This window comes from Populus euphratica, unplaced genomic scaffold, assembly GCF_000495115.2.
Source record: "Populus euphratica unplaced genomic scaffold, PopEup_1.0 scaffold129.1, whole genome shotgun sequence".
Taxonomy (NCBI): domain Eukaryota; kingdom Viridiplantae; phylum Streptophyta; class Magnoliopsida; order Malpighiales; family Salicaceae; genus Populus; species Populus euphratica.
The window spans coordinates 920950-940842 of NW_011499907.1; the positions used below are offsets into that span (position 1 = coordinate 920950).

A 19893-nucleotide genomic window follows, 5' to 3' on the forward strand; every position below is an offset into this window, starting at 1 on the left:
AAGACACCATTATATAAGCTACTAAAAAAATTTGTTAAGGTTTGTAATTTTGCCAACTAAAATCAATTTTTCATTCGTTTATAATTGATTTTAAACATAATAATACTGTACTTTATATATCTTATGCTGGAGAAAGCTTTCCAATAAAATCTTAAACTCAAATTAATCAACTTTTATAATTTTGCCTAAAGATGTCCACTTGAGTAGTTTGCTTGCCTGGGCTTAAGAGGTCGCCTGAGTCGACTGACAAGATTGTTGTCTATTTCAGTTTTGTCTATTTGTATTATGGTAGTAACAGATCTTTTCTTAGATGAAATGAGGAAATCAAACTCAAGATATCTATCTACTGGGCCTACAAAAGATTTTTGTGTCTTTTTTCTTATCTTTAACATCCGAATATCTTAGCAACAATTGTTACTTAGGGTTCAATAAAGATGATGATCTTCGAATATAATAGACTTCTTCAATAGATCCACATTTAAACACATCAACAGACGGATCCCACTGATTTAAAAATGAAAGAAAAAGATATTGTTAATCTCTGAGAAATTAATTAATACCTTGACCCTCAAAGAGTGGATCTAAAAGTGATTGGAAGCAAAACCAAGGAAAGTGACTCCCTCATTGACAGGAAAAAAAATTTACTTGTGCTTTGATCAAGTAAACATGTAAACCATGTCATGAATCTATTTTGAATCCGCCAAAATCACATCAACCCTCCATATTTGACATGTTTACGTGTGCTTTGATCATCAAGTAAACATGTAAACCATGTCATGAATCTATTTTGAATGCGCCAAAATCACATCAACCCTCCATATTTGACATTGTCATGATTCATACCAACCTACACATAATTTACCTTCACCATGAAGGAAAAGTTAGGATTAGCTCTCTGCTTTTGACCCGTCAATGGTTATTTTAGATCTATGACCAGTGTGCCACCAAGCATATAGAAGATAGAAGTTTGACAGCCAGCATCTAGACAAAACCTTCCACCAATATGCATGTGAGATTCAAATAGGTGGCCGTAAACAACCAGAACATCAATCAAATTGGGCAATAAGGTTGTAAGAACCTGAGAAAAAATTAAGCAAGTGGTAAAGGTTGGTAGTTAGTATTTGATAGCTCCATCAAAATTTGACAAGTCTACTGGGGGCACCAACTGGAGACCTGAGAAAGACTCTGGTTTCTTGCATGGTATTTTACACACATGTTGTAGCTTTGCGACAATCAAGTGCAACAAATGTTAAAGGCAAATATAAGGTTCTCATGCACAAAATAATTACTGGAAAACCAACAAACTCATACTATGAAAGTTCTTTAAGAAAGCAATACTCATAAACTACATTTGACCTTAGACTTTGAAACCCCATCCACTTGATCAAGAATGAAACAAGAATTTTATTGCATTCTAGAACAGTCATGAGCTTTTCAGCATTCAACTAGGTAAATGATGACCGCCAACATGAACTGTAATACCTACTCAGATTGTACAACTATGACCGATACATGACAAGGTGACACAAATTCAAAATGTAAAATCTGGGATACGTGCATGTATGAAATTTTCAACTAAATATGAGATTTAGTTGCCTCAAAGCAGAGTTGAATTGACTTAACTACAATCATCATTTACCAAATGGGTTGGGTATGACCTGACCTATGTATGATCTATATTATAAAAGTTCATAATGCCATTGCTTCTCATCAAATCAACAACTTGCTAACTTTGTTATCTCATACCAGCACCAAACTATCTTCCTGTAGAAACATAGGAGGAGGAAAAGGAAACACAAAAATCAACTTAAAGAGCACCATGCTTTATTGAAGATGAAATGGACTGCCATGTATCTAATTTACCTTTATGTCATTCCTGCTCTTGGTGGTGCAAATTATAATATAACACAAACGCATTTACTTTGCTTTGCTTGATTTGCCCCTTTCTTCCCTGCTCCGCCACAATGGGATACAAATTTTAATAAGACACTAGAAATAAAATCGATATTCAAATAAACTATACGACAGGGAAAGGCCAAAAAAAATATGTAATAGCCGTATAGTTAGCAAAAGTTAATGCTTTCCATCAGTGTTGCTTTGAAATGGCCAATAATTGAGTTGAATTGACATAAACTATTGCATTGATAATTTATAAGACTCGTGGGAACTCAATGAAATGCAACCATTTCTATATGCCGTCCCTGGCCTGTAACATAACAAGGTATACGAAGCCAAAGAGCCATCTGTCTAACATAATAGTCTAACATAATAGACCAAAAGAGGGTAAAGAACTGGACAGGGTACCATTCTCAAAACCGCAAACTAGGCTTTTTCACAAAAACAAAATATAGGGATCTACAAAAAAACAAAACAAACCATGCTAGTTGCACACTGCTCAAATAAAATATAATAATTTATTTCCAAAAGGCTCCAAGAAACAGCCGATTGGAAAGAAAGAATATATTTAAAAATTTGGCCATCATTATTGTCGGGTGATGGATAATGCTTGTACCTTTCTCTACAGAAGATGGCTGAACAACAACATGCATGGTTGTAACACCGCCAGGGTTATCACAGAGTGGGCTCCGGCATTCCCCTACTGTTCTGTTGTTTTCCAGTATTTTTCCTGCACTAATTAACTTGACATCCTTCAATGTCCTTGGACCATTCTCCTTTTCTGGTCAAATAAATATTAAGATTTTTAAGTACCTTGAATAATATTTCTTTGAAGTACTTAAAACTACAGAAAGCATCAAAGTTCACAAGCGTAAAATCTTGTCTTTACTGGGAATAAAGAGCAACATAAAAAAAAAAGACTTAAAAGATGTTGTCTAGCAAGATTACATGACAAAGCTGATTGCTACGCTATCAAGTTTGATAGCGGTTCTTAATAACCAGCAACTGAAAACTCAAATGCATTCACTTTACAGAGCTGCATTCCCACTGGATTGCCAATGAACAAAAACAACCATGTTCACAACCCAAACTAGAGTCTCAGAGGTGCCATCCTATTCCATCTAAATTCCTAAATTATTTAACTGAAGAAAGAAGATTATGAAAATCCAAATTACCAACAAAAAAACAACTAAACTAAATAATTTGTTACTTCAGTTTTTGTTTGAAGCAAAATGTGTAGTATATCAATTCAGATTTCAGAATTTCGTTACAAATTTTCATCAATATTCATAAGAACAAAAATGCCTCAAGTCTATGTATCCAATAATTGGAACTGAAGAAATCAAGGATTTCTGGGAAATCATCAATTTGATTATCACATAGTACTTGCAGTAGCCTGACTCCAAAGAAGGGAATGTGTATACATATTGATTCAAAGCATAAGGCAACAATTATGGTACTTCCTCTTGTTAAGGTTGTCGCTTCCGAATAGCAAACCACAGATAGACAGAAATTACACAAAGTTTTAAAGAGAAGCCCAACATCAATACATGTCTGTCTAGACAAAGTTTAATACAATTTGTGCAAAATTTCATAATGAAACAGTTAAGAGAAAGGACAATAATTTAGAATTTGAGGGGGGAGGGGGGATCCTTTGAAGCTTTTCTAACCTTTAGGCCATTGAGCAAGAATATTTTCTTTCAAGGTTGCAACACTTGTAGCAGCCGGAAAGGTGTTGGGACCGATATCTGATCCATCAGTCAATCGAAACTTGATCTCTAACTGATCTTGCACCCCAGCCATTTTCAAAGATTCAGTCTTTCAAAATCAAGGCACCCACCTCTACTTGGAACTTTTATCTCAATTGAATTTTCTATCAGAAATCAAGCCCACTAAATTTCTTGATTTGGGTCCTTACAAAGACAAATATTTGACCAAGATTCTGAATTGGGTACTCTGCCAAATGAAAACAGAATTTATCCCTTGTAAATATGTTATGCAGAAAGCATAGCAATCTGGAACAGGAAACTAATGCAAAGAAGGAAACACCATTGAGGAAATAGTTTTGAATTTAAATTTCTAGCAATCAAAATCCGCCATCAATTATGACCAGATAAATTTATCCAAAATTAGAAGTAAAGCTAACCTTTTTTTCCCAGCAAAATCATGCAGAAGTCCACAAATATATAAATAAATCACAAACACGAAGTGACACACATACCTACGCTTACTAAACCTTTAATAACAAATCCCATACAAATCACAGCAACTTGAAAAACTTTAACTGGTTCTTCCTCAAACCAATCCATAGAATCAAAAGAACCACTCAGAGAGCATGAATAACTTGCATGGGGCATAACAACAGCACAAAAATACAAAAGGAAACTCCCATGAACACAAAAGTAAACCCAAATCCTCAACTGGGTCAACAGAATTGAAAATAATTGATGGGTTAGCTTACTTTTTGTTTAAAACTGATCTGGGCCAATCTCTTTTTGGCTCAAAAATCCAAGCTTGAATAAAAAAGAGAGGAGAAGAAGAAGAAAAACTGATTTGTGCATCAATAGTGAATAGTAATAAAAGAAGAGATCAAATAATCCCCTGAAACGAGGCTGTTTCGGAGTTTTCAAAGTCTTCTAATAAATCTATGGTCAATGCCTCCGTTCTTGCATTCTCTTAGCAATCTCCTATGACTATGGAAATGGACAGATTTCTCTCCTTTTAAAACTTACATGACTTCTAGCATTGTTTCCCAGTTTACAATGTCATGGTCACATAATATTATAAAAAAAAACACCCTACTTTGAGGGCTTTTTTTTTAAAAAAATAACAATTATAAAAAAAATATTTCACAAATTAAAAAAGAAAATGATGAAGAACACTTTAGCTTAATCATTGTGGTAACACGGTTTAATTTATATTTTTAAAAAAATTAAATTTTTTATTAAAAATTAATTTTTTAATATTTTTAAATTATTTTAATATATTAATCTTAAAAATAAATTTTAAAAAATAAATAAATATGTTATTTTGATGTATTTATAAAATTAAAGCACTTTGAACCGCAACCACAATCCCAAATATGAAAGGTGTCTCTGACATAGCATTTCAAAAGCGCTTTTGAAAAAATTTAAATTTTTTTTATTTTTTTATTTCAAATTAATATTTTTTTAATTTTTTCAGATCATTTTAATGTGCTGATATCAAAAATTATTTTTTAAAAATAAAAAATATTATTTTAATATATTTTAAAATGAAAAATACTTTTAAAAACAATTATACTCCCAAACACAAGTGATGTAATTAAAGAAAATTGCCTAGTTGAGTATAACATTGTGGTAGTTCTTATAATTATGATATAAAAAAAGTAAGTTTAGAAAAATTGTTTTTAAAGTGTGTTTAATATTATGGTATAAAATAAGTAAGTTAAGAAAAATTACTTTTAGTAGTAGTTGATTTAATAAAAAATATATGTTTGGTTAAAATTATAAGTGAAATTATTTTTAAGCAAAAAATATATCCAAAGTTTTTGATTAAAAAAAATAAAAATTGATATTAATAATAAAATGATCAAAAAAGATACTTACCAATTTCTAGTTTCTCTCGTAGGGAGAAGAAAAAAAAAATAAGGTCATCTTTGTAAGTTTAAAAAGTAACAAACAATAAAAAAAATTAAAGGGCAAAATATTGATTGAACCTTAGCAACAAAAATGGATAGAAAATACTTTATAATAACTTAGATTGGATCTTGGTTTATTGGTGGATCCCATAAATAAAAACACATTTTAATTTTGTAACCAAACACTAAATACATATAGTTCAACGCAAATATAAAAGCTATCAAAACAACAAACAAGTTTTAAACTAGTAGGGTGCAGAACCAATACTTTTTATTTGGAGTGGCATAATCAACCAATTTACTTTTAAAAAAAAATAAATATTTTTTTTTCCTCTTATTTGTCTTCTTTTCCCTCACTCGGAGAACCCTTTTCTTTCTCTGTTCTTTTTTTTTTTTTTTTGATTTACGTGGGGTGTCCGGGCCAGCTTACACGCACCACGACTAATCCTCACGGCCCACTGAACACCCTGCAAACCCTTTTCTTTCTTGATACACCATGAGCTTCCCTCACTTGTTTGTCTCCTTGCCTTCTTTCATGTTCTTTCATTCTACCACAAAAACCGTGACCCTATTCTCCCTCACCCACCACTTTCATCACCGTCAATTCCAACATGATTTTTTTAGTTAACTCTTAGTACTTAAATACGAGCTTTCTAGGAGGTCTAATATTTATGTTAAAATATTAATTTTTAATTTTAAAAATTAAAATTATTAAAATATTTGTGAAATCCTTAAAAAAAATTACAAATTTTTTTTCATTTTTTTTAAATGCACATAAATTTTCTAAAATGATGCTTTATAAACATTTTCCCCTTCTTTTTAAAATATAATTTCTATAAGGATTGAGTCATGTACAGTAAAAAAAAATCATTCCTTTATTATTATTATTTTTTATTTTTATAGAGTCATGTTTGATAATAACATGGCTTTTTTTTTAATTTAAAATATAATTTCTATAAGGATTGAGCCATGTACAATAAGAAAAAATCATTCCTTTATTATTATTATTATTTATTTTTATAAAGTCATGTTTGATAATAACATGGTTTTTTTTTTTTAAATCAGAAATGTTAAAATAGGCTTATAAGGTATTTATCAAGCACACTCTTAAAACAAACAAAAAACCCTTTAGCAAAAACATTGTCAGCCAAATAGGGTCTTAATCTTTTATCTAATTTTGACCTGACCGGATTGACTCAAAATTTTTTATTCGACCATAAGCCAAACAAAAGACATTGTTTGACCCAAAAACTAAACAAAAAACGAAACCAAAACTTAAAACGAATCAAACTTTTTTTTTAAAAAAAAAAAACTCAATTTTTCCATCGAAAACGAATCAAACACCAAAAAAATAAAGAGCACGAATAAAATTCATATCAATTAAGCAACATGAATCTCCAACTAGACCAAATACAATCAATACAAGGTCACAAACATATTGTGAATCATGCAATGATCAATAACATAGCATTGATTCACTTTGATTGTGAAATAATCTTCATGATTTGGTCCAAATAGGTTTCGGTTCTAAATCGAATTAAACCAATTAAAAACTTATTATTGATGCCAATAAATTCTATATTATTAACTAGTCAAATATCATGAAGTTTTTAGTGAAAAGAAATTGACCAAAACTAATCCAAATTATAGAGTTAAGACAATGTTTTTCCCAATAATACTGCCCAACAATCTAGAAAAACCCAACACATTGTCAACTTTGAAAATGGCCTTCTAGGCCTCTAAACACACTATTTTTTATTCTCACAAACCACATTACTAATACCAAACATAATTGAATCAAAAAGAATTAATAAAAAAATATAAAATCATACATTAGATTCCACTTTCATAATTGTATCCGTAATGATAGCCAACTACAATATCAAATCTCAATTCAATATGGACTCTCTAAACAACTTGGGATCAAATTCAAGTTCAAAAATTAAAAAAAATATACTAATAAACAGGAAAAAAAAACCTTCAAACACATATTACCATATTTGGCAAAAAATAAAAACTATTTTTTTTCAACAAAATAAACATCAAAATATTTCCTAAACATCTAGTATACAGTAACAAACAACTCAAATCAAAATCAAGTAAAGAAAAGAAACATTTCATGTATTAATCAAAATACAATATCATTACAATATATTAACAAACACAAGTTTAAAACACCATTAAAACATGTAATGAAGAGCTAGAGGTATGCCTCATGGACATCACCTACTAAACTAGAAGAGTTTTTTTATACCTTTCAATATAGTTGTTGCCATTTCTTTTTCAAACTTGCTACTTTCTCTTAAAGTTAAGGAAATATTTGTGCTCAGCTTTTAAACCTTCACACTTGAAATTCTTTTATCCTATCTTCCTCTCTCTTTGTTATTGCTCCTCTACCTTGAATTTGCAGGTGTATTTATATGGCTTTAAGTTAGAGTTTAATTAAATATTAATTATTCTTCATCAAAGCTCAAACTTCTACTTAAAATAAGAGATTTTTTTATGCGTTTTATAGCTGTAAGCTTTGCACCTAAATTGGTTTTATAATGGTGGTTTTGCAACAAATATAATTTTAAAGATTTGGTTGTTTTCCTATACTTGGAGACCAAAAGGCTTATTTATAGCCTTATGATCTTGAGAGAAATGTGGGTAACCTTTGATAAAAATTGACCGAGAAGGCTTGAAGTATGAACACATGAAAAAGATTAGTGATTTTGAGAAATAAGTATCATAACCATCAATAATCAAGTTACCTATTTCAAGGCTTTGTCAAAGCAACTCCGACGTTATCGTTTTTAAAGACCACCTGAAGTTGGTAGATCGCACACCTTTCATTCAGATCCAATCTTGCTTGACTTGAAGACTTGTAGTTTCATATTCATTTGCTTGAAAGTGTAACCTTGATCAACCTACAATTTGTCGATGTGTAAGGCTGATTGAGAATAAGATATTGTTTAGATCATTAGAGAAAATAAGATGTAATTGTTTGATAGGAGTAGCTGATCTTTACAGAGCAAGTGTTTTTCAATCAAATGATGGTGGTTAGAACTCCTGAGGTAGTTGAAAATGTCACATCCAACCACATGATGTGTTACCTAGGCTAAACCCTAAAAATTAAGATTTTAAATTTGGGATATTGGTAAATTTCAATTTAGACCTTTTTCCTTCAATTGCTTTTAATTACACATGTAATTGCTTCCTAAACTCTTAATTTCATGCAATTTCACTCCTGTCAAACTTAATTTTCAACCTCAAAATTGATCATTTGTTTCATTTTAGTCATTGGTTGTGAGATTATACATTTTTATTCTCAATTGATCAACAAACTTTTATTTTTTTTAATTTGACTCCTGATTTGATCGTTTTCAACCCTTGATTCACTTATTTTTTCAGTTTAGTCCTTGATTTTGAATTTCTTCAACCAAATCCCTAATTGCTTATCAAACTTCAATATTTATCCTATTAAGCCCCTGATTTGATTAAATTAACTCTTTAAAATTACAATTCGACCCTCAAATTTTAATTTCTTCCAATTAAAGCATAAATTAACTTCAAATCTTAATTTTTCTTATAATAAGTCCTTAATAAAATTAATTTGGGTTGTCAATTTATCAATCATATACATTTTGGTCCTCCAACTTTTTTACTTGTTATTTTGATCCTTCATCACCAGCTTGAACATTCTTCTAAAATTTCTTAATATATATCCTCTTGTATTTTGTATCTTCTTTTTCTATTTTTTTTCTTTTCTTGAGTTTTCGTGAGGTAAAAAATGGGTTACAACAACTTCCATTTTTATCAACAAAATAATTTTTGAAATACAAATCTAAAATATTTAAAATAGGAATTGTCAGAATTGAAATGATTTAAATTTAGGAGTAAAAAATTTATTTTTTTAGACAAAACTCCTTTTCATTATTTGTTCAGTTCTTTTTAATTTTGACGAACAATGTTTTTTTTTATTATCAAAACTTGGTTCTTTATATAAAAACTTATCATGATTTGAAAAATAATTTTCAATCAGAAAACCAAAAATAATGTCTCAATTTTTATACGACCATTTAAAGAACGAATAATTCAATTTTCATGTAAAATTAGTCATAAAATAATTATTAATATTATTTGAAAAAACTCTAATATAATTTGAAATTTAGAGCATGATCAGATTTTTTTTAAAATATCATTTTAATAATCTTATTTAAAGAGAATTTTAGTAAATAAAAAAGAGCCAGAAAACAAAAGATAAAAGTCCATTTAAAAAAAGGTCAGGTATGCATGAGTTTGAAGGACATGTCCGCATATCTAGTTTTTTCTTTTTTGAAAAGAAAATGATGGACAATATATTTTCTTAGCATAACAAGAATGACACATCATCATGTATTATTATAACTTTTTTCGATCACCAAATTAAGGTTTAAGTATAGGACTTTAAAATCAAATTTTCAATTCATTTTTACTTAAACAAAATATGAAAAATATTATAAAAATTTCAATAATCATATTTCCTGAACTAAAATAATATTTAATTACTCTAAAAGCTCAAGATCAAACAATAATATTCTTTATAGTTCCCAATCTATTATTTCATTTTTGGTTAAGGAGAAAAACTACCTCTATTCAGTTATTATCTCTTAGAAAAAAAGTTTCTTCTTTTTTTCCAGTAGTTTTTTCTCATCTTCTGGAACTTGAAAACTAAAATATAATTCCAGTAGCTTTTTCTTATTTTCTAGAATTTAATAACTAAAATATAATAAAAATAAATTTTGAGAACCGAAACAAGAAAACCTAAAACTCTAGGGACAAAACATGTAAAAATAAAATTAAAGAATCAAAATAAATTTTTTTATTAAACACATTATAACAATCCATAATATCTTTAAAAATATAGCCTCAGACGAGATAAAACGTAAATTTTTTTATTAAACACATTATAACAATTCATAATATCTTTAAAATTATAGCTTCAGACGAGATAAAACGTATAGTAATCTTGTGTTTTAGCTTCCACCAAAATATGTGACTGCTAATTGGACAGCATCAAACTTTATTCTTTGCAAATGCAGAATTTTGGGAAGAGAAGGGCTGTTTCTGGAGCATTGAACATCAAGATAGGAGATTGTCAATTTAAGTTTGAAATAGTGCACTAAATTATTAATGGCTGCTAAGCATGTAACAGATGTATCTATTAATTAGTCCTCCAATCTGAAATTAATAAAATTATAATAAAAAGAATGAAGCAATACAAGGTTGTTATGTACAATTTGCTGACATATGAAGCTGTGTTCTTAGAATGGTCAAAACTGAAGGCATCACATTAATGTAAGAGAGATGATTTGATCATGTGAACTCTGACCAGAGGATTTATCAGGACCCTGTCAAGGAGGCCTGTTTTGTCTTGTATAGCGTTTGGGTGAGATTTGAATTTTTTTTAATTTAAAATTTAATTTATTTTATGTTTTTAAATTGTTTGATGTATTAATATTAAAAATATTTTTTAAAAAATTTAAAAAATTATTATTTTAATATATTTTAAAATAAAAATTATTTAAAAAAACAACTATTATCTCAAAAAAAAACATGAAATATAATTCCTTTACTTGTTTTGATGATGATAAGTATTTACTTCTGTTTTGTTTGGTATTGTTGTAATTTTTGTTGTTGTGGAAAAAAATTATTTTATAAAAAATATTTTTAGTTGAAATTGATTTGATATTTATATATATTTAGTTAAATTTAAGGATGAATAAAAAATAATATAATGTGATTGGTTAAGAATATTTTAAAATTAAAATTAAAATTATAAAATATTTAAATAATATATATATTAATATTTTGATCAAGTAGACGTGTATGTGATGTCAACGAAACTTCCAGATTCTTCCACTTTAAACTTTCGAAGAATCAAAATAAGCTTATTAATGATGCAGGCAAAGGACACTAACCAACCTGGTCATCCCTTGGTATTTAATTAATTTAATTTAATGATATAAAGATAAGAAAAGCAAAATTCCAAGAGAGGTCTAATCAGATGTGGAGTGGGGCATTTAAGATAATCTGGATGCGTTAGGCACAAGGAACCTCTGCCTTGAAAGATCAGAGCTGCCACATTCGGTTGTTGGATGCTTAGAAAAAGATGATCGTACAAATAAATGGATTTCTTGTCATCATCAACTGAGGAAATTCCATGAACAACAAGAATCTTTTGTTTGCTAAAGAAATTATTGCACGCAAGATTTGTGTCTTTACGCGACTATCTCCTCCTTTAGGGTATCGTCATGCACAATGTTCTTCCCAAGAAGGAAATGAGACGCAGTCTGCATGCAAAATATGGAATGCCGCCTCGAAAGTTAATTATTCTGCACAGGAAAATAGTATATAATTGATCACGGACCTGCACGCATGTTTTCGCAGTTTAGATGGCCCTCTAGTTACATTTAGGTTACTGGGTTACTCTTGATCGATTCTTAATTTGGTTTTTTCAGAAACTATAGTTCATCGATTCTAATTTAAGTTGTCCAGAAACTATAGTTGTTGTTGATCGATGATCCGGGTAGGGACCTTTATATTTTTCAGAGTATACCCCTGGTATTTTATACGGTTTCTTTAATACAATGACGCCAGAAAAAGAGGGGAGGCGGGGGGGCGGCGCTCATGAGAGCTGTGATGGGGTTTTGGGCGACCTAACATTGGCATCATGGATGTTAAAACATGTCATAAACAGTGAATGCTCAAGGATACAAAGAGAAACAGAATCTTAGAAGAAAAAAAAGAATTTTCTGCACATTTTAATGTTTCTCATGAATCGCGTACATAACAACTACTGAAATATAACCTAAAAAGTTCCCCAATTTAACGGGACCTGTAATAAAGCAATCTCCATTACCTACTCCTATGTTTCACCTTGATATTAAATTGACAGGGGAAAAAATGGGGAGGTACTAGCAAAAATGACAACAAGAGGGAAAAAATCAAGTGAAGAAACATTTGTAGACCAATGCTGGAGCCCTCACTGTAGATCTGCCCTAGCCTTCCTCTTTCCTGCACCAAGCACTATGGCGCATTGGCATATGCACTTTCTAACTTGTGTAATTTGCTTTATTCTAATACAAGTGCCAGGAAATCAGACTAGACTTTCTGCAGGAAGACCATTAATAGTATCAATTTTCCAACCAAGAAATAAATGATGGATTGCTACGTTAAAGATTGAAAGAAAGAATCCAATGCCCGTGCTGGTGATCAGGCCCTTTGCTGCAAACGTACGAGGTATGACAGAGAATTCAGACCTGAAACTCTGCTCCCATTCTGGATGATTTTCTACTTGCCTTCTCAAGCAGACCTTGAGAAAATTTTCAACCACGAAAAAACTTACATGCCAACCAAATCACTTGTCTTTTTCCGTTCCACTTCTAGTTCTAGCCCATATGGTTGATCAAACTGAATCCAGGATGTGGCAGTTCCTTATAAAATCATTGGAGTAATTCACATATTTGGTCCAAAATGGTCGAAGATGCTCAAAGCCAATTTCCAGCCAAGGTTTTGCCTGACCATTGTAGTGGATAACTGCAGCCTTCTTTACACTCTCAATGTTTGTCTTATTCTGGTATCCCAACCCAAGCATATGCCAGGATGGATCAATTGGATGAACATGACCTTTAAATGCAATCAAAGCTGGTGGTAGGGTTCCGAGTTTCCACATTGTCAGGTTTGACTTCAGGTTCTACATAAACAAAACCCAGAATAAGAGAAAAACAGTGGCGAAGCATCTCTTATTTGCCTACAGTTATATACAAATCACTATAAGCACAACCTCACCAATATTCAGTGCATACAAGAATAACCCAACACGAAATATTTGTATTTGAGGTGTTTGATATTCATCCAGAATTTAGATCCACGTGTAAGTTAGATAATTGACTAACATTCTGAAAATCAACTAATATGAACTATAAACTAGAATATATCTGAAATGTTGTAGGGAGAAACACCATGAAGTGATGTACTCACAAACAAATTAAGAGTGCACAGAGCCAATGACAGGCGATGAGCACACAAGCAAGTAAAAACAATACTTCATAAATGAAAGAATATGATGATGATGATGAAGGTTGTTTACCGAAGTGGTCCTTCTCATATTGATATTTTTTTTTTAAAGCTGGAGTTTGTAACGCTTGTTTGTTAGTGCAATGCTTCTCACATAACAATTTTAGAGATCAAGGTTACCTGTTAGCACATTTAATGAGTCACTGACCGCATATGATAGCAAATATCACAGCATGAGCATGCTAGTGAAAGTGTCTTTAATATTATCCTAGAGTTTTATTAGACCAAAAAAAGGTGGTGGCAGGAACAGGTGAGCTTACCTCTTTCAGCCAGGAATGGTAGGTTTCTCTAATATTTGTTTTCCTCCATGCGCGGAGATCAAATATGTTCATTCCATATGCCCATGCACATTCATCAGGGTCCAAATTCTTTGCTATGAGGGGATGTGAAAAATTGAAGTAGTTCTTGAGATGCTTGGACATTACCCACTCATCTTCACCTTTACAAGTTTCTACAGCTCCATTGACCTTTCCCTTAAGGTCAATTTCCCAAAGTGGAGACAAATCACGCTGGATTACGACATCATCATCTAGAAACACCACCTTGTCAAGGTTTGGAAAGAGCTGTTCAACATAACCAATCAGCATAAAGATATTGAGCCAACAGATGATGAAAAAATAAATCTAGCACAAAACAAAATTGCAGAAACCATGGCAAACCTCAAAGGTTGGACTAATGATACAATAGTTCTTGGGAGATTAACACTGCCGTTAGAAATGAAAGGAATTCAGAGATTTTTGTTACCATTGGACATGTGACATAATCATCAAACTTTAGTATATTCTCTCTTTTTTCAATCCAAAAGAAAGCATTTTACTTTCAGTAAATCATCATTTGTTATCCATAGCCATCTTCTTTTTTCAATTTGTAAGCATCACATTTTATTCATATTTCAATATATTAAAAATTTTAGAAACTTCAGTAATTCACAGGGTCACTCCCGATACAAATCAATGAATGTTCCCACAACAATCCTGGATGCTTTCAAGATTACTAAAGTTAGATCCTCATTTGTTATGGCTGGTAAAAGACTAGATTTTCCAAGTGAGATCAGGTGGTTTCTACCTATGTGCACATGAAATAATCACAAGTACATTTCCTCATGACATCTAGCATCATAATTTTTTGGTTGCTTTTTTTACCCTTTAACATCTTATGTCCCTGATTATTTTAAAATAGACCATAGGCATCATAATTCATAATCTCCAAGTACGACAACAGAAAAGATAAACTTCATATGAGATCACCTCAGGTATATATATCCGAAGATGGTTGAGTATCGATATATACTTTGGACTTCTAGCCTGCAATTTTGAAGCAAATCTTCGTGGAGTTGTATCACTAAGATCTGCCCCTGCAATGTGATTCCCATGGTAATAATTCCTGATACCATTATGGTTCTCTACAGCTTCAAGCACTGGAACATTCTCTCTTGTTAACCAGTCAAACTGGTGAACACCTTTCACTTCCACAATAGCAGGGGAGACTGGGTTTAACGCAAACCATGAGTGCATGCCCGCATAGGTTTTCTTGTCAGTGATGATGTGAAAAACTATGTTGTCAGGCTTTAAAGATGACTGGATAGTAGAAGTGACAACAACTGAGGCAGCCAAAATGTTATCAGTTGAGAGGATAAAGTGGTGGAAAGAGTTGTCGGAGAGCAGAGGAAGGAACTCCGGAGAAGGTAATTGTTTACGTGCATGAGCATTGGAGGAATATTCATCAGTCAGACGTAGAGAGAGACAGTGGATGCTTTTCGGGATGGAACTTGCAGCAAAGTGTTTGTTCATCAGCTCTGAAAATTTAGATTCCCTAATTTCTCTTTCCAATTTTTCCATCTGTGAAAGATAAAAAAAAAAAAAAGAATGACATTAGTTGAAAATATTTCTTCACGACCCAGCAGATTTTTATTTCTTATTTTCTATTGGAGTGGCATGGGTAAATGCCCTCTCTATACATATGAATTTATGCATATATGCGAATAAAGGATAACAAGAAAAGAGAATGAAAATGAAATCGATGGATCAATCAAAGACATAACAAAAGAAAGCAAATAAAAAATTTCACATCCCACTTCAATGACACAGAGTAGCATGAACGTGTTGCAGTTAAAGGATCCAAACTTAAAACATACAAACGTATTAGTACCATGACTGCACCATTTGAGCTCTATCAAAGTTGAGTAGAATAATTCAATCTAATATTGAATAATGAAAAGTCATATTAATAGCAAGTTGGCCCACAAAATAACTTAATTTAAAAATATGTATTTGTGCGTGAAAGGGATCATAACCATTAAAGGCGGCTGCAAACCACAAGTGACCCAAACTCTTGATTCCAACTCTTGACCCACACCAACATTGTACTCGTATTGAATTAAAAATTAATCAAATAAAAGGATTAAGACCTAGAAAAAGAAAATACAGTAATAATTACAAAAATAACATGTTGGATTTTTGCTTTCATTGGTTCATATAATGAATCATTAAGTATGTTAATTCATTTTTGCTCTTCTTAATTTTTCCTTCTTCCAGAAAAAGTAATTCTGATATAACAACAATATCATAATAATGTTTTATCTTTTCATTTTTAAATAGTAGGATCCAACCTCTAACATATAGCTTCCTTGCCTGTATAAAAATGATAGAATTTACTCGTCCATGTCAGCAGGTCATGAGTTAAGGGTCAAGAATTTGTGTCGCTCTTCTTTTTCCAACAAACTAATTCTAAGAGCACATCATCAATAAACAATTAATGGTATCTCCACAGTCAAAAAATAATTAAAGCCTCACAACAATAGAAGATTCTCACAACAGAACAACCTAGAGAATAGAAATGCAACAAGACGTCCTGTGGACAATCCTGTGTCAACCTGACCAAGATGCCAAGCAAACAATAAATCAAAACTCAATATCAGACACTCACCAAGGAGAGTGTCATGCAAAAAATAAGCAACAACAATAGTTGATATAAAAGCAGCATGGCATGAAAGGTCTCAAAACTAGGGCTACCTCCTTTATCACATTCTTAATGAAAAAAGCTGATTGATTGGGAATCAAGTGTAAGTTTGAAGATAGAATTAGTGATCTATAGCCTACAATTGAAGAGATCAGACCTGGAGTGGGGCATAAACATATATCTACTTGAAATCCATCATCCAATGGAATTTTTTAGGTTTAGAATGGTCTTCTATAAGTGGGAATTAGAATCAGCTAAATTGTTCAAGATAGATTGAATTGGCATTTCATTTTTAATTACTCTTTTTCAGTCAAGACATAAAACAAGGTATTCGTGGATGAAACTGATAATTCATTTTTCAGCAAGCAATAATTGAATAGCAATAGCTCTAATTCTTTTAGATCTTCTCTTCAGTTGTCCATGACATTGTAGCATACGATAATTTAATAGCAATCGTTCATAGAACCATGCAGAGATCCCTTCCAGCAAATCATTATTTGATAGAATACACAGGGACAAGATTTCAGGTATTATATATTTTATACCCCTCTTTAGAATCCCTTTTCTTTCTTTTGCAGGCAAACAAAAAATCCTAATAACTACTAATAAGATGTGTCACCCAAATTTCATATATTTCTCCAGTTAAAAACTCCCAAATGTTAAGATTACTATTAACAGAAAACAAGAACATAGGCATGAACAAAAAAAGTTCAAATATAATTCCTGTCTAATACTTGGTAATAGATTCAACCCTCATTGAGGGATATAACTAGTTTGAAGCAAAATGAAAGATGATGCAGAAACAAGTATGGATCCATGAAGCTAAAACCTACTTTTCAACACTGCTCTCCTCCCAATAAGTTAAGAATAAGGAAACAAACCACATCTTAAATTATTTACGTCTATGTTGAATAACTTGACACATACCATAGCCCTCAACATGAATGCAAATGTCCTTGCATCATATTGATTGTTCTTCATTTCAGAAACTAGGTGGCTAAAAGAAGCTGGGAGCTTTACACCATCTGGGATTTCCTCGTTTTTAACTTGATTGAGTATCTTGTAAAAGTCTTTAACGAGCCTCTGTTACATCATTACCACCAGCATAAGTATTCAACTTGTAATAACACCATTAACACAAAGTAGGAGAGTAGGTAATAACTTAATCTGAAACAGTAAGGATGAAGGAAAAGGCTTACTTACCCCTGAATCATCTACTCTACCAAGAAGCCTTGGTCCTAACCGTCTACCTAAACAATCTGCGGTGCAAAAGCAAAGCAAGAACAAGAATTAAGTATCCACCACAAACACAGAAGCAGCATCATGAAATTGTGATCCTAGACCCTGATCCAATAAGTATAGACATCTAAAAGCAGATCCAGATTGCTCTGTAACATTTCAGTAATTTGAATTATAAACACGATAAACAAATTTCACAAAAAAAAAAGGATTAAAAAAATGAAACAGCCAGGAGAACCAAATAATTAATCTAAAATTGTGACTTTATGTTTTTTAGAAGTCTGCTTCAGTTTGAAGTATCAGTGAATTGCTATTAATTAAGACACCATCAAATCTTTATTTAGCTCATCTTTATCATAAACAATAAACAATACTGATCTCCCAGAATTCATAAATTAATGAACTGAAATCTATCCCCAATAAATTTACAAGTTCAAAGCCTCATTGGTTATTAGAAGCGTGCGAACATGCATGAAAAATAAATGGAAATGGAAAAATCCATGAATTAATCATGCTAGATCAAGAAATCCGGAGCCGAGTTAAACAGCTGAAAATACGTTCGGCTGCAAGAAATTTCTATGCCAACAAATATAATGAGCTATTAAATCAGAATTAGATCCATCACCCTTGATATCAATCACAAATGCGAAAATCATAATCAAATGAATACCATCCGTGAGTGTATTTAAACATGTATATGAGCGGAGAGAACAAGGTATTAGTATTGCAGAAAAAAGAGGTAAGCAAATTGAAAATATTAACCATCAATGTTCAAAACAAACATAAGGCACATTCATGAAAAATATGCATGGATGTAACAAAATGTGATTAAAACAAGACACGAATGCATCACATGTGAAAAACAACCGTACCCCAAATCAAATCAGGATCCAAACACATCACAGCCAAATGCATACATAGAAACAATAACAAGATCATGAGATTAGAAAGCAATCACAACCCAGATCAAATGAAGATCCATCCAACACATGAAGAAACAATCACAATCAAAATAACCAAAAAAAAGCCCAGACACTTGAACACAAAAATCCTTGAAAACAAGTAAAAACCAATCAAAAGAAAAAACTCACCAAATGAGGAACACTTGTTGACTCCTTCAAGGGTAACCAAAGCAGTGAGAATGAATACAAAAGGTAACAAAAAAGCGAGAATGAGTATAGTATGAAAAAGGGTTCTATAAGAGATATGGCGAGCTGCGACTTTGATCTTCATTAAGTCAATAAACCCATTGTTGCAGCTAGAAGATATAGTGATGCTTCTCATGCTACGCGAGATGTGAAGCTGCATATTCCTTTTCTATGCAGCCTCACCAGCACAAACCTAGCAAAGGCAACAAGTTCTAGCTCCTTCCTCGCTTGTTCCAACAATACCCAACTCACCATCAGATCCACACCTATCACAGATAAGATTTCCCTTCTGGGTTCCTGTAATGTTGCTGCTGTTATCTCTTATTCTCCTTTCTATTTCTCTTTCTCCTTCCCTTCTTTGTGGTCTTTTCAAAGACCGCATTGGAGATTCAGCAGCAGCAGCACCTGCTATTATTATAACAATAAAAAATGGGTTTCTATTTACACGCAACAATACATCAATACAGCTCTAATGGGTTTTCTCCTTTTGCAAGATTTTCTTCTTCTTCTACCTTTAATGGATCAGGAAGGCGAGGGAGAGGGAGAGAATGGGTTCTGTCCTGCGTTTGTGTTTTTGTCTATTTTTTTTTTTTTTTTAATAAGTAAATAAGGTTGTATTTTTTTTATTTTGATTTTTTTTTTTAATAAGTAAATAAGGTTGTTCAAGAGTCAAAACCGTGTTGCGATGGTGTTGGGTTTTTTTTTTTAAAAAAAAAAAAAAAAAGGAGAGAGAAAAGAGTGGGGGTGAGTTTTTGACCTTCGACCTTAGAGCTAAATTTAGATGTCTCCTCTGTTCGTGGCCAAAACATGGATCTGCTTTCCTTGGACACTTGTTTTTCAGTGCTCGTCAATTTTAGTTATTCTTTCATGTCAATTCTCACTAAAGTAGAGGGTATGGTGTTTAAAAGTGAGTTACGAAATTGTAATAATAAT

The 19893-nt window shown here is 31.7% G+C and overlaps 2 protein-coding genes across 2 annotated transcripts; both read right to left on the reverse strand.

Moving 5' to 3' along the window:
* Positions 1-1305: 1305 nt before the first annotated feature.
* LOC105133510 (membrane-anchored ubiquitin-fold protein 2-like) lies at positions 1306-4659 on the reverse strand. The gene is made up of 5 exons (XM_011037546.1): positions 4358-4659; positions 3567-3852; positions 2513-2677; positions 1864-1951; positions 1306-1764 (listed from the first exon to the last, which is right to left on the reverse strand). The coding sequence occupies exons 2-4, from the start codon at positions 3697-3699 to the stop codon at positions 1896-1898; spliced, it is 354 nt and encodes a 117-aa protein (XP_011035848.1). The 5' UTR covers positions 3700-3852; positions 4358-4659; the 3' UTR covers positions 1306-1764; positions 1864-1895.
* A 7605-nt stretch (positions 4660-12264) lies between these two features.
* LOC105133511 (probable galacturonosyltransferase 14) lies at positions 12265-19531 on the reverse strand. The gene is made up of 6 exons (XM_011037548.1): positions 18904-19531; positions 17777-17832; positions 17501-17656; positions 14863-15453; positions 13876-14178; positions 12265-13232 (listed from the first exon to the last, which is right to left on the reverse strand). The coding sequence occupies exons 1-6, from the start codon at positions 19118-19120 to the stop codon at positions 12945-12947; spliced, it is 1611 nt and encodes a 536-aa protein (XP_011035850.1). The 5' UTR covers positions 19121-19531; the 3' UTR covers positions 12265-12944.
* Between the last annotated feature and the right edge of the window lie 362 nt (positions 19532-19893).